The 14,416-nt window shown below is 38.2% G+C and overlaps 1 protein-coding gene across 3 annotated transcripts; it reads left to right on the top strand.

Annotated features, from left to right (window-relative positions):
• Positions 1 to 2,261: 2,261 nt before the first annotated feature.
• On the top strand, positions 2,262 to 12,803 carry MTX3 (metaxin 3). 3 transcript variants are annotated; one of them, XM_080679293.1, is made up of 9 exons: positions 2,262 to 2,372; positions 2,867 to 2,936; positions 3,341 to 3,417; positions 4,987 to 5,079; positions 5,589 to 5,771; positions 5,918 to 5,994; positions 6,503 to 6,660; positions 8,043 to 8,131; positions 10,654 to 12,803. In XM_080679293.1, exons 1-9 carry the CDS (start codon positions 2,292 to 2,294, stop codon positions 10,762 to 10,764), a joined length of 939 nt encoding a protein of 312 aa, XP_080535419.1. In that variant the 5' UTR covers positions 2,262 to 2,291; the 3' UTR covers positions 10,765 to 12,803. The 3 variants fall into 3 exon arrangements, with proteins under 3 accessions (XP_080535419.1, XP_080535418.1, XP_080535417.1); XM_080679292.1 differs by lacking the exon at positions 8,043 to 8,131 and having other exon boundaries at positions 2,265 to 2,372; positions 10,654 to 11,463; XM_080679291.1 differs by lacking the exons at positions 8,043 to 8,131; positions 10,654 to 12,803 and adding an exon at positions 7,049 to 7,140 and having other exon boundaries at positions 2,265 to 2,372.
• Positions 12,804 to 14,416: the final 1,613 nt, after the last annotated feature.

Here is a 14,416-nt window from a genome sequence, read left to right on the forward strand (position 1 = left end):
ATTTAGTTTTAATAGTATATATATAACTATCTCCCAATTACACCATATTACTAATGGATTTCCACCTTTGACATACTTTTTCCTTCCTATTTCTGAGAACTCTTGCCTTTGAAACATGACAAAATGTTTTAGCAGACTGACACTGTAATTTAGATGGATATGTAAACAGTAAGGGAGTGCCTACAATTATTTGCTGAATTGTAACTTCATGAAAATTTGCAGAGGTTTGTTTTGCGCCCTCAATTGTTTAAGGGGACCCATCTACCTCAGCTGGGCAGAGGTAAGGAAGAAAACTGAGAGGAATGACTGGGAGGGTATTCCAGAAAGACTACTGTGCTTTCTAGAAAAAAAGACGTAGCACCCAAGTCCTAACTCCAGGACCCTATAAGCATGTTAGGATCATGGCATTCTTAAGACCTATCTTCTCTTTTTAACAATTTTCTGAGGAATTGTTAGTTGATGTTCCAGAAACATTTAGTTCATGCCCATTAGGCTCACAGACACAACTGGCTATGTGATTTGCAGGGCCCACTTGAAAATAAAAATGCGGAGTCCCTTTTTCAAAAATTATTAAGAATATCATGATAACAGCAGAATATTAAGGAAGTTGGGTCCTTTTAAGCACAGGGCCCAATGCGAATGCACAGGTCTCACTTCTACTAGTATGAAGCCAGCCTTGTCCCGTCTTCAAAGAGCTTCCTGAAGTGAAAAGCTAAAGGTCTATATCTAGGGATAGAAGCTACAATTGAAATACGTACAAGGGGCTGCAGGAACCTAGAAGTTCCTAACTTTGTAAAATCATTCATGGGAAAGTGACTGTTAAGCTCATTTTTGAGGGAGCAATGGCAAGGAACAAACATAATTCATCCTGAAAGAAGGCAGAATTCACCTGACAAATTTCAGGAACAGGGTTACTTTCAAGGAGGGTGGAGCAAATTAACATGAGGATGACATAATTGAGATTGAGCGTGGAAAGAGGCAGAGGCCAAATATATGGGTGAAGGTGTTGAGCAATTATTAAGTGCCTACTGTATGCCAAATTTGTTTCCTCCTGTCATAATTTTAAACACAACACTCTTATGAATAAGCTGTTTTACCTATTTTACAAACAGGTTAGTTTAGGCCAGCCATGGGCAAACTATGGCCCGCGGGCTGGATCCGGCCCGTTCGGCTGTTCTATCCGGCCCGCGGAGCCGAAAGAGCGGAGGGTTCTCTTGCTCTCCCCTCCGCTCCTTCACCAGCAGCAGTGTTAACATGGCAACGTCGGGAAACACGGCCGCAGCTCCTTCTTCTGAGTGGGCGGATTTATATCCGCCCATTCAGTAGAAGGAACAACCTCTCAATCTTCCAGAGGCTCCTTGTAATGCCCGTGGACACGTCTCCCGACATCACCCTGGGAATGCGTAGACACATTATCGTGGTGATGTAGGGAGACACGCCCCTGGAGAGCACAGTATCAGAGCATTAGCTAAAAAGGAGACCAACAACACTGTTCCCGCTGAAGTTGATGTTTTAAAGACCAAAAACCTTTCAACCCAGTCTACATTGCCATCTACATCTACGTCCTGGGCATAATTTGGAAGTTGCACTAAAGAAAATGTTTAATTTACTGTTTACACATTTTGTTCTTTTCTATTTGTTTTAGTTTTAAATTATTTTATTATATTTAAGTTTAATTTGAAAGGCTTGTGTACCTTTCCTTTGTTAGGCAATTTTATTTTGCCTTTGCCATCTTCAATATAAGGTATGTTATTGTGCTATGATTCCTCCATTTTTTGAAGTTTCAAATTATAATAATTAGTGTTTACATTCTTCTTGTTAAAATGTTTAAAATGAATAAAACTATTGAAATTTAAAAAAAAGACCGTACCCTTTTATGTAATGATGTTTACTTTGAATTTATATTAGTTCACACAAACACTCCATCCATGCTTTTGTTCCGGCCCTCCGATCCCGTTTAAGAACCCATTGTGGCCCTCTAGTCAAAAAGTTTGCCCACCCCTGGTTTAGGACCAGGGTGGTAAGGTTCAAAGGATTTGGGATACATTAGGCAGCCAATAAATATTTACAGAATGACTGATGGGTCTGATTTAAGGCCCAGGACTCCTAACCCCTAGCTAGACCTAGGCCAAGCTGATTCTAAGCGCGCTTTTAACCCACCTGTGCTCCTTTCTGTACCTCTCCAGGGCACGAAGGGACCCTTTCCCTCCCTAGCCCCGCCCCTCACTTTCACCTGCCGGAAATTGGGCGGCAGAAGTACTTCCGGGATAGGAGAGGTTGGCCCCGGCAAGATGGCGGCCCCCTTGGAGCTCAGTTGCTGGGGAGGGGGCTGGGGGCTCCCTTCGGTCCACAGCGAGTCCTTGGTGGTAATGGTGAGGCCGCTGCTCGGGCCAGGGGCGGGCAGGAAGGGGCGGGGCCAGAGGCGCGAAGCTGGCTGGGCCGGGCGCCGGCGGCCTGTAGCGGTTCCCTGCGGGCTGAGGAGGGCCCGGCACTGCACCGCCCTGGGCTCCCTGCAGCTGAGTTACACCTGGCCTGTGACCCCGCCGAGGCGTGGCGGAGACCTCCCGCTTTTCCTCCTGGCTCCCGAGTTATTCTCATCCTTGCAAAGCTATCTGGGCGGTGGAGTGAAAGCCCGAAGCGGGGCACGCGCCGCATCCCCCCTTAACCGCACCCCCATCCTTTGGGAAAGAACAAGGTTCCCGAAAGTCGGGTAGTGGCGCGCGTGCTCCCTGGGCTAGAGATGGGGAAGGGACGCGCCCCCTTGTCGAGAGGTTCTGTCTTCGGAACCCGGCTGTGAAGTAAAGCAGCTCTGCAAATTTGCATTATGTACTCAGTCTAAAATGTTTTATTGCAAACTCTGTTTCAGGCTTACGCCAAATTTTCTGGCGCACCCTTGAAAGTCAGTGTCATAGATAACACCTGGAGAGGTTCAAGAGGTACAGTGTAAACTTTTAACACCCCTTCTACCTTCTTTAAGGGCCTCCCCCCTCTCCACCCCCCCGCCCCGCCGCCCCCTTTAAAGCGCTGAGGCATACAGCCATGGAGTACCTTGGGATTTTAGGTGGGTTTTTTTGTTTGTTTTTTTACCATGACCTTGGCTGTGTTTTGCTTATGATTTGATCATTCTGAATAATACTTAAAAGTGCAAGCCAAATCAGTGGAAATGATGAGAAATGAAAATGTTCTATCCAACTGCTCTTTGTGAAATTGCAAAAAACTATGATGGGCTTACTCATTTCCCCCTTCAAATGTGCAATTGGTATACGTTTTTAGAGTATTGGACTATCTTAAGAGGAGAGCAAAATGTTTCCTTGTATGTAGACTGTTTTTTTGATTATAGGAGATGTACCAATTTTGACCACTGAAGACAAGATTGTTTCTCAACCAGCAAAAATACTGAACTTTTTAAGAAAACAGGTGGGTGGTTCTTTTTGAAGAAGTAGATTGTTGACCCCTGCATGTTGCTTTAAAAAAAAAACACACAACACATCGTAAGGTTTGCAGATTTAAAAAAAAATCTTTTTGCCAAGTTAGTAGACACCTGAGGATACCTGGAGTTTAATATAAAAAGACTTTCAAGTCATGAATTATACTGTGATTTCAAAGTTATAAAGTGAGGTATAGTCCACTTATATTTTCATGCACTTTTCTTGGATTTTATTGAAGTTTAGATATAAGCATATTCAATTTAGCCATCTTTGCTATTACACTTATGACATAATTGTCAATTTAGTTACATACTTGCTACACATTTTGTGCTAGGTATGATATCTGAAGTCCCACCAACTAGCAACTATTTATTTTAGTTTTCAAAAACAACTTAACTGGAGAGCATTATGTTAAGTGAAATAAGCCAGGTAATGAAAGAAAAATACCACATGATCTCACTCATTTATGGAAAATAAAGAACATTATAACGTGATGAATAAAAACATAGATACAGCGGCAGTAAAGCACCTAACAGACTGTCAAATTACAGCGGGAAGGCTGGGGAGTGTTGGGGAGGGAGGGAAATACATCAACCAAAGGACTTGTATGCATGCATATAAGCACACCAATGGACACAAGACACTGGGGGGTGGGATGAGGGCATGCAACAGGGGGTAGGAGAGGCTGGGGGAAGGTCAATGGACAAAAAAAAGAGGAGATATATGTACTAATATATGTAATACTTTAAACAATAAAAAAAAAACCCACTTAACTGATATAGTTAAATGTTTCATGCAATACTGTATTTAAGGTATTTGAACATGTAAAGATTTTTATAATGTGTTAAAATGTATAAATATGTTAAGACATATAAATGCAAAAATTATTGATTTTGCCAATACTTCAAATTTTTTCTAGTGATTTTTTTTTTTTAAGAGAGAGGAAGGGGGAGAGGTGGAGGAGGGAGAGAGAGAAAGAGAAAGAAACAACAATGTGAAAGAGAAACATTGATTGTCTGCCTTCCACATGCACCCCTATTAGTGATTGAACCCCTAACCTGGCAACCTGGGTATGTGCCCTGACTGGGAATTGAACTTGCCACTTTTTGGTGTATGGGACAACTTGCCACACGAACCAGGGCCATTTTTTTTTTTTCTTTTAAAGAAATCTCACAGCAACAAAATTTAGAATTTTTCTAAATTGGAAGTTTTTCTTTTTTCATTGGGGAAAAATGTAACCAGTTAGAACTTTATCCTTACTGTTAACAAAAATAATAATAGCTTCTTTTAATAAGTTGGTACTAAACTGGTCATTAACAATTACTGAAATAGTAGTAGTGAATAAAAAATCATAAGTTATTGACTTTACTGTGTGCATGATACTGTACATTTGCATTAAACAGCATTTGTTTCTAAATTTGTATTTATTTTTCCCCCTTTTAATATCATGTTTACCATTTTTGTGGAAGAATAAATGGGAACCCTAGTTTATTTAGCTTGACTATTTGGGGATGCTCTTGACGTCTGAGGTGTTTTGTTTATTTATACTTTTTAATAGAAATATAATGCTGATTATGAGCTCTCAGCAAGACAAGGGGCAGATACCCTGGCTTACATTGCTCTCCTTGAAGAGAAGCTTCTTCCCGCAGTGGTGAGCATTGTTGAATATTACAGTATCTTAATGTCCTACCGAAAATGCACTTAGTCTGTTTAGAAGAAAAATAATGAAAAGGGCTTAAGAGAGGAAATTTCACATATGTATTAATCTTGATTCTTTCATGTTCCTGTGAAACTGGATTCTGTTAGACATTCAGCTAGTATGCAAAACAATAAAGTGAAAAGTAATGTCATTTTGGAAATAAAAATTCTTTATGGGAGGTGGAGTTTGTTGTTCCATATATAGAATTGGGTGAACTATAATCCATTCATTCAGCAAATATTTATTGAGCACCTACTATGTAATAGGCCTGGTTCTGGGTGCCTGAGATATAGTAACCAACAAAACTCACATTTAAAATCTTGTTTAATCCTTGAGTTGTTCTACTGGAAAATTTGTATGAAGTCATTTTATACAAAGATATTTATGAAAAACTTGCACATCAATAGAGTGACCTTTTAATTAAAGAACATCATTATAGTGTTTTTTCTTTTCTTTTGCAGCTTCACACATTCTGGGTTGAGAGTGACAATTACTTTACTGTGACAAAGCCGTGGTTTGCTTCACGAATTCCCTTTCCCTTGAGTTTGATCCTTCCTGGAAGAATGTCTAAGGGAGCACTGACTAGGATTCTCCTGACCAGAGGAGAGCCTCCCCTCTACCACCTCCGAGAAGTGGAAGCACAGGTATGGTCGAGATTACTGTCAGAGCTAGGGCCCTCCTGAGGAGGGACAAGAGAGATAGCAGAGATGAACTAATCCATAGGTACCTACCTAAAAAGGAGTTCTAGAGTATGTGTCCTACTTCTGAGATGTAATGTCATCCTTATTAGATATACAGAGACGCCAAGGAGTGCCTAAATCTTCTGTCAAACAGATTGGGAACATCTCAGTTTTTCTTTGGAGATACGTGAGTGCATTCCCTTAAAAATCATTCTGATGTTTTGTGTGCATATATTCAATGAGCAATTATTTAAAGCAAGTCCTCTTGTCTTCCCACTCCCCCAAAAGTGAGTTTTTCACATTAAAAACATTTAATGGATTTTTACTAAGGGGAAACTTTCTGTTGGTGGTAATCTAACATTGACTTCATATACTGCATATGTGTATTGAAAACATTTAAGACTATTTCCATCCTGTCTCCAGTTACTATATAATACTCGAGAGTATAAATGCATCTTAATTTGCAACTGAATTTTCTTCTAAATAAAATAAATGGTTAGAGTATTAAAAAACAACTGAGTAAAATTCTACTTGCATCATTATTATCATTATTATAAGTTATAATGGATAGTAAACCTTTTAAAACACTAAATTGTATACTTCAGAATTGATTAATATATTTGAGAAAAATTTTTTTATAATCCCAAGTTAATATTTTCTTATGTGATTTTAAAAAATCCTGAATTTATTTTTAGGCCTTCTACCTTGGATGCCTATGTGTTTGGTTTTCTCGCACCTCTTTATAAAGTACGCTTCCCTAAAGTTCAGTTACAAGAACATTTGAAACAGCTCTCCAACCTGTGTCGCTTTTGTGATGACATCCTAAACACTTATTTTAGGCTTAGTCTTGGAGGTAAGGTGGCTCATCTTCAGCTAATCTTTGTTTGTATAGAGGATCTGCAAATTCTCCTAAGGACACATAAGCAAGATTCATTACTTATTAAAGAAGTTTGTGTATTGTCTTTAAATGCTGGTTTATAGCGCTTCAAAAAGTTGCATTTCTCCAACTTTATTTTTATTCCCATATGTTAGTTCTTATTTAAATAGAGGAATGAATATTTGCCTTTTTTCCTATTCTTTTGGATTTTATACATTGCTTGCTTCTTGTTCTTCTTTAAATATTGCCCCTTTGAAGTGGGTCATTTTCTTCAAAAAGTTTAAACTACAGATATTTATTGAGGTGTTTTTAGATAGCATTTTTCCTAATGCAAATGGGCAATTACTTTAAATGTTGCTTCTAGCATTTTCCAGCGTGAACAGAAATCAGTAGCAGATTGATTTTGGTGAGGTACACCCCTATGATTCTACTACTTGAAAACTGATTGCATCAGACTGGAGGTATAGTAAACAGAGGGAGGGCACCTGTCATTTAGGAAATGATTTGTTAGGAGTGTAAGGCCTTATGCTTAAGTGATTGGGATACTAAATTTGTATTGGGAGACTTGGCAGAAATTGTCCTTTTTAAAATATATATATATTTTTATTGATATGAGAGAGAGAGAGAGAGAGAGAGAGAGAGAGAAACAATGATGAGAGAATCATTGATCAGCTGCCTCCTGCACGCTCCACATTGGGGATCAAGCCCGCAATCCGGGCATATGTCCTGACTAGGAATGAAACAGTGACCTTCTGGTTCATAGGTCAGTGCTCAACCACTGAGCCACAGCTGGCCAGGCAACTTTGTTACTTTGAAGTAGTGGTTGGCAGACCTCTCTACAGGACACATACAAAAGCTTGGGTCTTCTACCAGATTTACCAAATTAGAGTTTCTTAGGGATAGATCCCAGGAATCTGTATTCTTTTTGAAGTGCCTCCAAATACTTTGGGTGTTAGATGGATGGATACCTGTTTGGAGTCACTGCCTTAGAAAGCTATCCAAATAGTTGTAACTAAAGACATATTTGGAATGGTTGGGGGAAAGGCACTACTTAAATCTGAGAAGGAAATGAGGAGTGCTGTGCTTTTCTACTAATTTGGCTAGCTGCAACCCACTTGGCCAACTTGGTTACTTTGTCTACTCTGTGGACAAATTCAGTCCTTTTGTTTGCGGTTTTTGTTTTGGAGCATTGCTTTCCCATTTAAGTTTGCCTTTGAATGCAGAATGGTTTTTCTCTGCCTTTTTTTGGAGGGTGGGCCACTTGGGAGGGTGGATAGACTCAAAATTCTTTTAATCTAAACAGCTTTAAAGGCTTTCAAATTTTCCTGTCTTTCTGATTTCTGTCCCTGGCTTCTTAGGCATCTCTCCTGCTGGACAAGAAACGGTAGATGCAAATCTGCAGAAACTCACACAGCTTGTAAATAAGGAATCCAACTTGATTGAAAAGGTCAAGTTTACTTCAATCGTTTTTTAAAGTAGTAGTTTAGTATTTCCCTTTCTGTAGTTAATATTGTAATTTGGGTTATGAATTAACTTTACCTTTAAAAAGGTAATTTTTTTTCAGAAAGCTGTTTAAATATACATTTACTAAAGTTGTATAGTATAATATAGTATTTTGAAGTCAGAAGTGGCCTGATAACTTTAGGGAAAGATCTGATGATGGTATTTGGTTTACTTTTACCACACAATTAGTATTTTTCAAATTAGGAGACCAAAAGCCTGGCTTAAAAAAAAAAAAAAAGACAAAAATACTTCTTGCTTGCTTGTCTGCTTGTCTCTAAGTTAACATTTCTTGAGATTGGAAGCATCTGTGCTTATCCTTTCTTGTTAATTGTATTATGATGTCTTGTTCTTTCTTCCACATGGACTGCTTTATATTTTCTCCTTCCTGTCCTTCTCTGTTCTAAATGCAGTCTACAATTTTTTTTTTTATCAGTGTGGATATTTTGCCATTTTGGGGTATTCATTTGGTGAGAGAGATATTGAGGAACTGGGTAGGCAAGAGAGCCAACAATGAAAATTTCAAGGGTGATTCTAATTGGGAAATTACAAGGGAGTTATGCATTTCTCCCCCCCTCCAACCCTCCTCCTGCAAGTGTCTGATAAACTTGCTTTTATCCTCAAACAAATAAATAATACTTAATTTTTTCACAAACTAATGGGGCAGTGTACCCTAATAACACTGGCTAGCAGTAAGAGACACTATGTTGTATTAGCTTTATATGAGTTACCTCATTTAATCTATGTGTACAAGTCCTCTATCATTCCCATTTTACAGATGAAGATACTGAAGCTTCAAGAGTAGCTTATGTCACCTGCCCAAGGTCATTCAGGTGACAAGAGTTAGAGAGGTTATTTGAACCCTAGAAATTGGAATCCAGCATGGGCTTTGTAGTTTGTCAGCCATCTAACTCATGGATGAGATTATGTATCCATTACTAGTAATACTAGGTTTATAACTGCCACTCTAGAATGACAGTTCTGTTTCTTTTTATTGTATTTTATGTGTTAGAACTTGAGAAGTGAGTAAAACAGAGCAGTAAAATTGTAAGAGTTCATTACTGAAGTTTGGGTAAGCTAAGTAAAAGCCTAGTTTGTTTTAATTCTTTGTCCAAATCAGTAACTCTCATGAGAGGAAATATATTCTGTTAAGTATGGATAATGGAAAGATTACTGAAACTATTATAGACACTTATCTGCTAAGTGAATGCTGTCCAGTATAGTTTCCATTTTCTGTATGGGGCAAATTCATGTACACTTCATCTTGGATCATCATCAATATATGAAAGTTTTCTGACCCTATTTCAGCATTGCTCCATTCCTTCATACCTGCTGTTCAGTTCGCTTCACTGCTTTCTACAAGCCATTAGAGCAACAAATCTTTATGGCTACTATTGCTCACTGTTTGGACAGAAAATCTAGAGGTGTTTTTTTTTTTAAGCGTTCTGTTTCAGGAACTTAATTTTGGCAAGGAAAAGAAGACATCTTAACACAATTGATTCAAAGAGTTCACTGGAGATACTTTTTTCATTGGCAAATTAAAAGTTAATCTTTTATTCTCTTTCCTGTCCTACAAGTCCCATATACCTCTGCTGAAACATTTGCACTCTGCCTTATAAGAGCATCTTGAGAAGATAAGGGAAAGTTTTGTTCAAAACTCTAAAAAACATGCATATCAAGTAGATAAAAAGATGCTATATTCTGTTGGCTTTGAATCTTTGATGGCAGCTGTCTTTTTGAAGTGAAACTGACAGCGCAGCACCAGGACTGGAGTCTTGAGCCCTGTTTGCAGGGTGCTCTGGTTAAAGGCAGTTTTCTAAGATCTGACTCAGTTCTAAATAATCCCTTTCCTAGTGTTTTCAGGGATGCTAATGTACTCCTTAGGGTAAGTCTGAAACCCTTGGACATGTTTTCAATGTGCTCCATATTAATTTGTTTCTCTAGAAAACTTAGGTTCAAATGTCAGCTCTGATACTAGCTTTGCAACTAAAGGCAAATTCCTTAACCATTCTGAGCTTCATTTTGCTAATCTGTAAAATAGGGAGTGATATTATCTGTTTTTTTTCCTTCACAATGATGTTGGGAAGAACAAATGAGATATTGTATGTGTACAAACTGTGTAAACTGTGGAGCTTAATAACAGAAGTATTGCTTTTACTATTAGAAGACCTCTTAAACCAAGTCATGCTATGGTTGAGTTCAATAAAACATTCATTTTGTGGATTTACTATAATATTGTGAAGGCACCAAGGATGAGCTATATGGCTTTTTTACATATACCAAGTCAGCTGGTATTTGAGGTATGACATTTAGAATTCTTGAGAGATTATTTGCAAGAAAAAGGTTTTCTGGCAGTTTTAGAGACATAAGGTTCTGTACTCTTCTAGGCTATAGTTTGGATGGGGAGCCGCAGTCCACATAAGGGGTGCCTCAGCCATTAGTCAGATGTACCTTTTGTGCTTTCCACAGATGGATGACAATCTTCGCCAAAGCCCTCAACTTCCTCCTCGGAAATTGCCAACACTTAAATTGACTCCAGCAGAAGAAGAAAGCGATTCCTTACAGCGGCTATCACCCTGACAGACAGCCTGCTTTGTGTCCAAAGTCATATGATCAATGCAGTAATCTCTTATACTAATTGTGTGAAAACAAAAAGAAAATGCTGCTAATAGGTATGAGGAAGACTCTAAAGCAAGAGAAACTTTCTGTGACATCTATTTTTTTAAATTAGGAAGCTTGTCTTTTAGCTGGCAATGCACTTTAAATACCACCAAAATAAATACTAAATGAACTTGGGGGGAAAAGAAAACATAATGTACTGTATATATTTAAAAAAACAACAACAACCGGTCTTAATCTTGGCAGATTTTTGCCTTTTGCAAGGAAAAATTACTTATAAGAGAATCTTATTTTAGTGGCTGAGGTGCTTCTGTTGTGCTAAAACATGGTTCACATGTTGCTGACCAAAAGCTACAATTCTGTTCTGAATGTGCACTCTTTTAATTTATTCAAGCTAATTTATTAATTTTAGTTTTCTTAAGCCAGTATGAATAACTAATATGTGGTCCTATGGCTGAGGCCTTTTTCTTCTATTTAGAAATTTGATGCCTATTTTAGACGTTAGGAAAAATATATTATCCTAATATTCTACTTACTTCCATAGAAGAGCCTGTATTTAATTTTAAAAAGCAATGAGGAATGTGCTTTTTAAGTATGCTCTCATAAGACTAATCGTTTGGGGGTGTCAGTACCATATGTAAATATTAAAAGTGGTTATATAAATATATACCTGACTATATGCACTTCAATATTACATTAGTATTTGCTGACATGTTCAATCTATGTTAGAAAGGGCTCTTTTAGTTTATTGGGTGAATGTAGCAACTTTAGACGTTTGTATTTTAGTATATCTTTAACTCTGGTCATCTCTTTCTGGAATTGATTTCAGGAGAACTGAATGTGTTGCGCATCGTTATTATGCCAGGCTGTAAAGTTTTATTGAAACTTGCCCCTTTCTTAGACACTACTGAAAAGGAACCCCACTAGAGTAATAGAAGTACCTACTGTGTGCCGGTCCAAGTTCATCATGCTTGGCTCACTCCAGTGCTCTTTCATAATAAGCATATCATGTAGTTACAAGTTTCATGACAACTAAATTATTTTTTTATGTAGTTTAACTATAGTTGAAGGGTCCAGTGGAATAATTGGGAATAGCAGTACATTTAAAAGCATATTTTCTATTTATTGGATGCTGAACTGTTAAAGGATTTGCTGTGCAAGTAACTTTACTTATAATAGAATCTTACTTTAGTGGCTGAGGTGCTTCTGTTGTCCTAAAACCACTTCTGGGATTTTTAAAATATAGGACCATGCGTTTGATTAGTGTCTTAAAAGATTACAATGGTGCTCAGCAAACCTTATCACGTCCTGCAGAAACCTACAGGCTAAGAAAACAGCTTTGCAGTCAAGACTTGTCTCATGTGAGCTCAGCTGTGTTTGATCTGCATCCTCTCAATTTGTTCTGTATTTCAGTAGCTATTTAAATAGGAGTCTTTAAGTCCTTGTAAATATTTCTTCTTGAAAGTGAGAAACAAGGTGGTCTTCAATATCTTGTTCATCTGTTTGGATGCATTTAGGGAAAGTAACTAAAGAATTTCATGTAAGTATTGCAACAGGTGGGAGAGAATGAGTTCGCACACATTATGCATTAATCTTCTTTAGTTTCCAGCAATCCGAAATCCATATGAATATTCTATATTGGAAATCATGACCAGAGGGCTTTGTGTTGTCCTCTAGGACTGATGTATGTTGGAGGAGGTTGGTTATCACATTGACCTGACATCTGTTTATGCTTCAGTCAGGGTTCGTCATTTTCATTATGATTTGTATGAAAACTTCCAAAAAGCATTTGAAGTGGCTTACAATTGTCAAACACATGTAAAACAGGACAATAAAAATTAAAACTTAAATAAATAAATAAATTGTGGGAGAAAGAGCTATACCAACTCTAACAGATTATAAAATTGAATGGTAAATTTAATTCCAAGTTTATAGGCAAAGTAAAGAGATAACCCTGGGGTATGTAAGTTTTTATGTCAATAAAACCACTAATGGCCATGAATAAGAAAAATGTATGTAAGTTTTTATAAGAATATGGGAGCTCATGTTCTTACAACACAGACTGCAGCCGATGAGCATACTGTAAGGTTTTATATGTTGAAAATTTAATCAAAAGACATCATTTTAGAATAACAAGTATTTGTCCTTTCTTAGTAAAGAAGATGACTAAATATGATTTATTTCCTTTTGGTCATTCCTGCTCTGTACTGCCTTTAGCCTTACACTACATAGGCCATGATGCTTCCAGACTACTTCTCCTAAGATGCAAAATGTAGTTTGTTTTTTTATTTTTTTATTGATTTTTTTACAGAGAGGAAGGGAGAAGGATAGAGAGTTAGAAACATAGATGAGAAACATCTATCAGCTGCCTCCTGCACACTCCCTACTGGGGATGTGCCCGCAACCAAGGCACATGCCCTTGACTGGAATCGAACCTGGGACCCTTCAGTCCTCAGGCTGACGCTCTGTCCACTGAGCCAAACCGGTCAGGGCGCAAAATGTAGTTTAGAGAGATAAAAATTTATATGTGGGTTTACTTAGTTGAGCTCTTTTGGTATAAGCCAGTGAGATATTAGGAAGCTATCACTGAGCACAAACCCCCGCAGAGATGCTGCACACCTAGGAACAGCTTTCCAGACTGGACAGAGAGCTTGTGATCAGCCTGTTGGATATGCTTTGTATAAAGTTCGAGTTTGTTGAGCTAAATGGTCCATAATCTTAAACAAAATGCTGTGACCTACTTTCTTTTGGAGGTGATGGTGGAGGAGAATATAAAAGGGACTATGTTTGTGTTATAGTATTAGAAAATTGTCAGGTAATTCCCACATGATAAAGATCCCATATCAACTGTCATCTTTTATGATTTGTATGAAAAAGGCATAAAAAAGACTAACTTTTTAATCTTTTTCTTCCTATGGTACCTGGGTTTACTCTTGAGGATAAAATATTTTGAAAACAGTTCCGTGTCTCCAGGTGGTAGTCCTTTGCTTTGCATGTGTTACCTCTCTAACGCACAGAGTTAGGAGACGAACCGGGGGCCACGCTCTGATAAAGAAGGTGCAGCATGCCTGCATGCTTTTTGTTTAGCCCAGTGGTCTCGCGAGCCACATGCGGCTCTTTGGCCCCTTGAGTGTGGCTCAGCGTTAGAACCACTTCTTCAAAATAGACTCACCCAGGCCGAAAACTGACTTCTGCGCATGGGCCACGAAGTTTCAATCTCACTGTACGTGTGCGCCCGCTCGTGGTATTTTGTGGAAGAGCCACACTCAAGGGGCCAAAGAGCCGCATGTGGCTCGTGAGCCACGGTTTGCCGACCACTGGTTTAGGCTCACAGGGATTTAGTAATTGACTTTGTCTTGGTTTTCTTATTTATTAATTGAAATCCTGAGCACAGCCACAGAGTATAATTTGGGTTGTGAGGATGGTCTTTTGTATATGTTGTTGGTGTTAGGAATTATGTCTTTTGCCTTTCTTCTTGTTCAGTTCTGTGGAATTTACATCTCAATGTTTTCATACTTTTTTAAGGGTTTGCAAAATAATTTAGCCCAAACTCTTGTTGGGATGTAGTTGGGATGCAGATTACCTGCCCTAGACTTAAAACTATTGTGACTGA

This window comes from Plecotus auritus (assembly GCF_963455305.1).
Source record: "Plecotus auritus genome assembly, chromosome: 7".
In the NCBI taxonomy this organism is placed as follows: Eukaryota; Metazoa; Chordata; class Mammalia; order Chiroptera; family Vespertilionidae; genus Plecotus; species Plecotus auritus.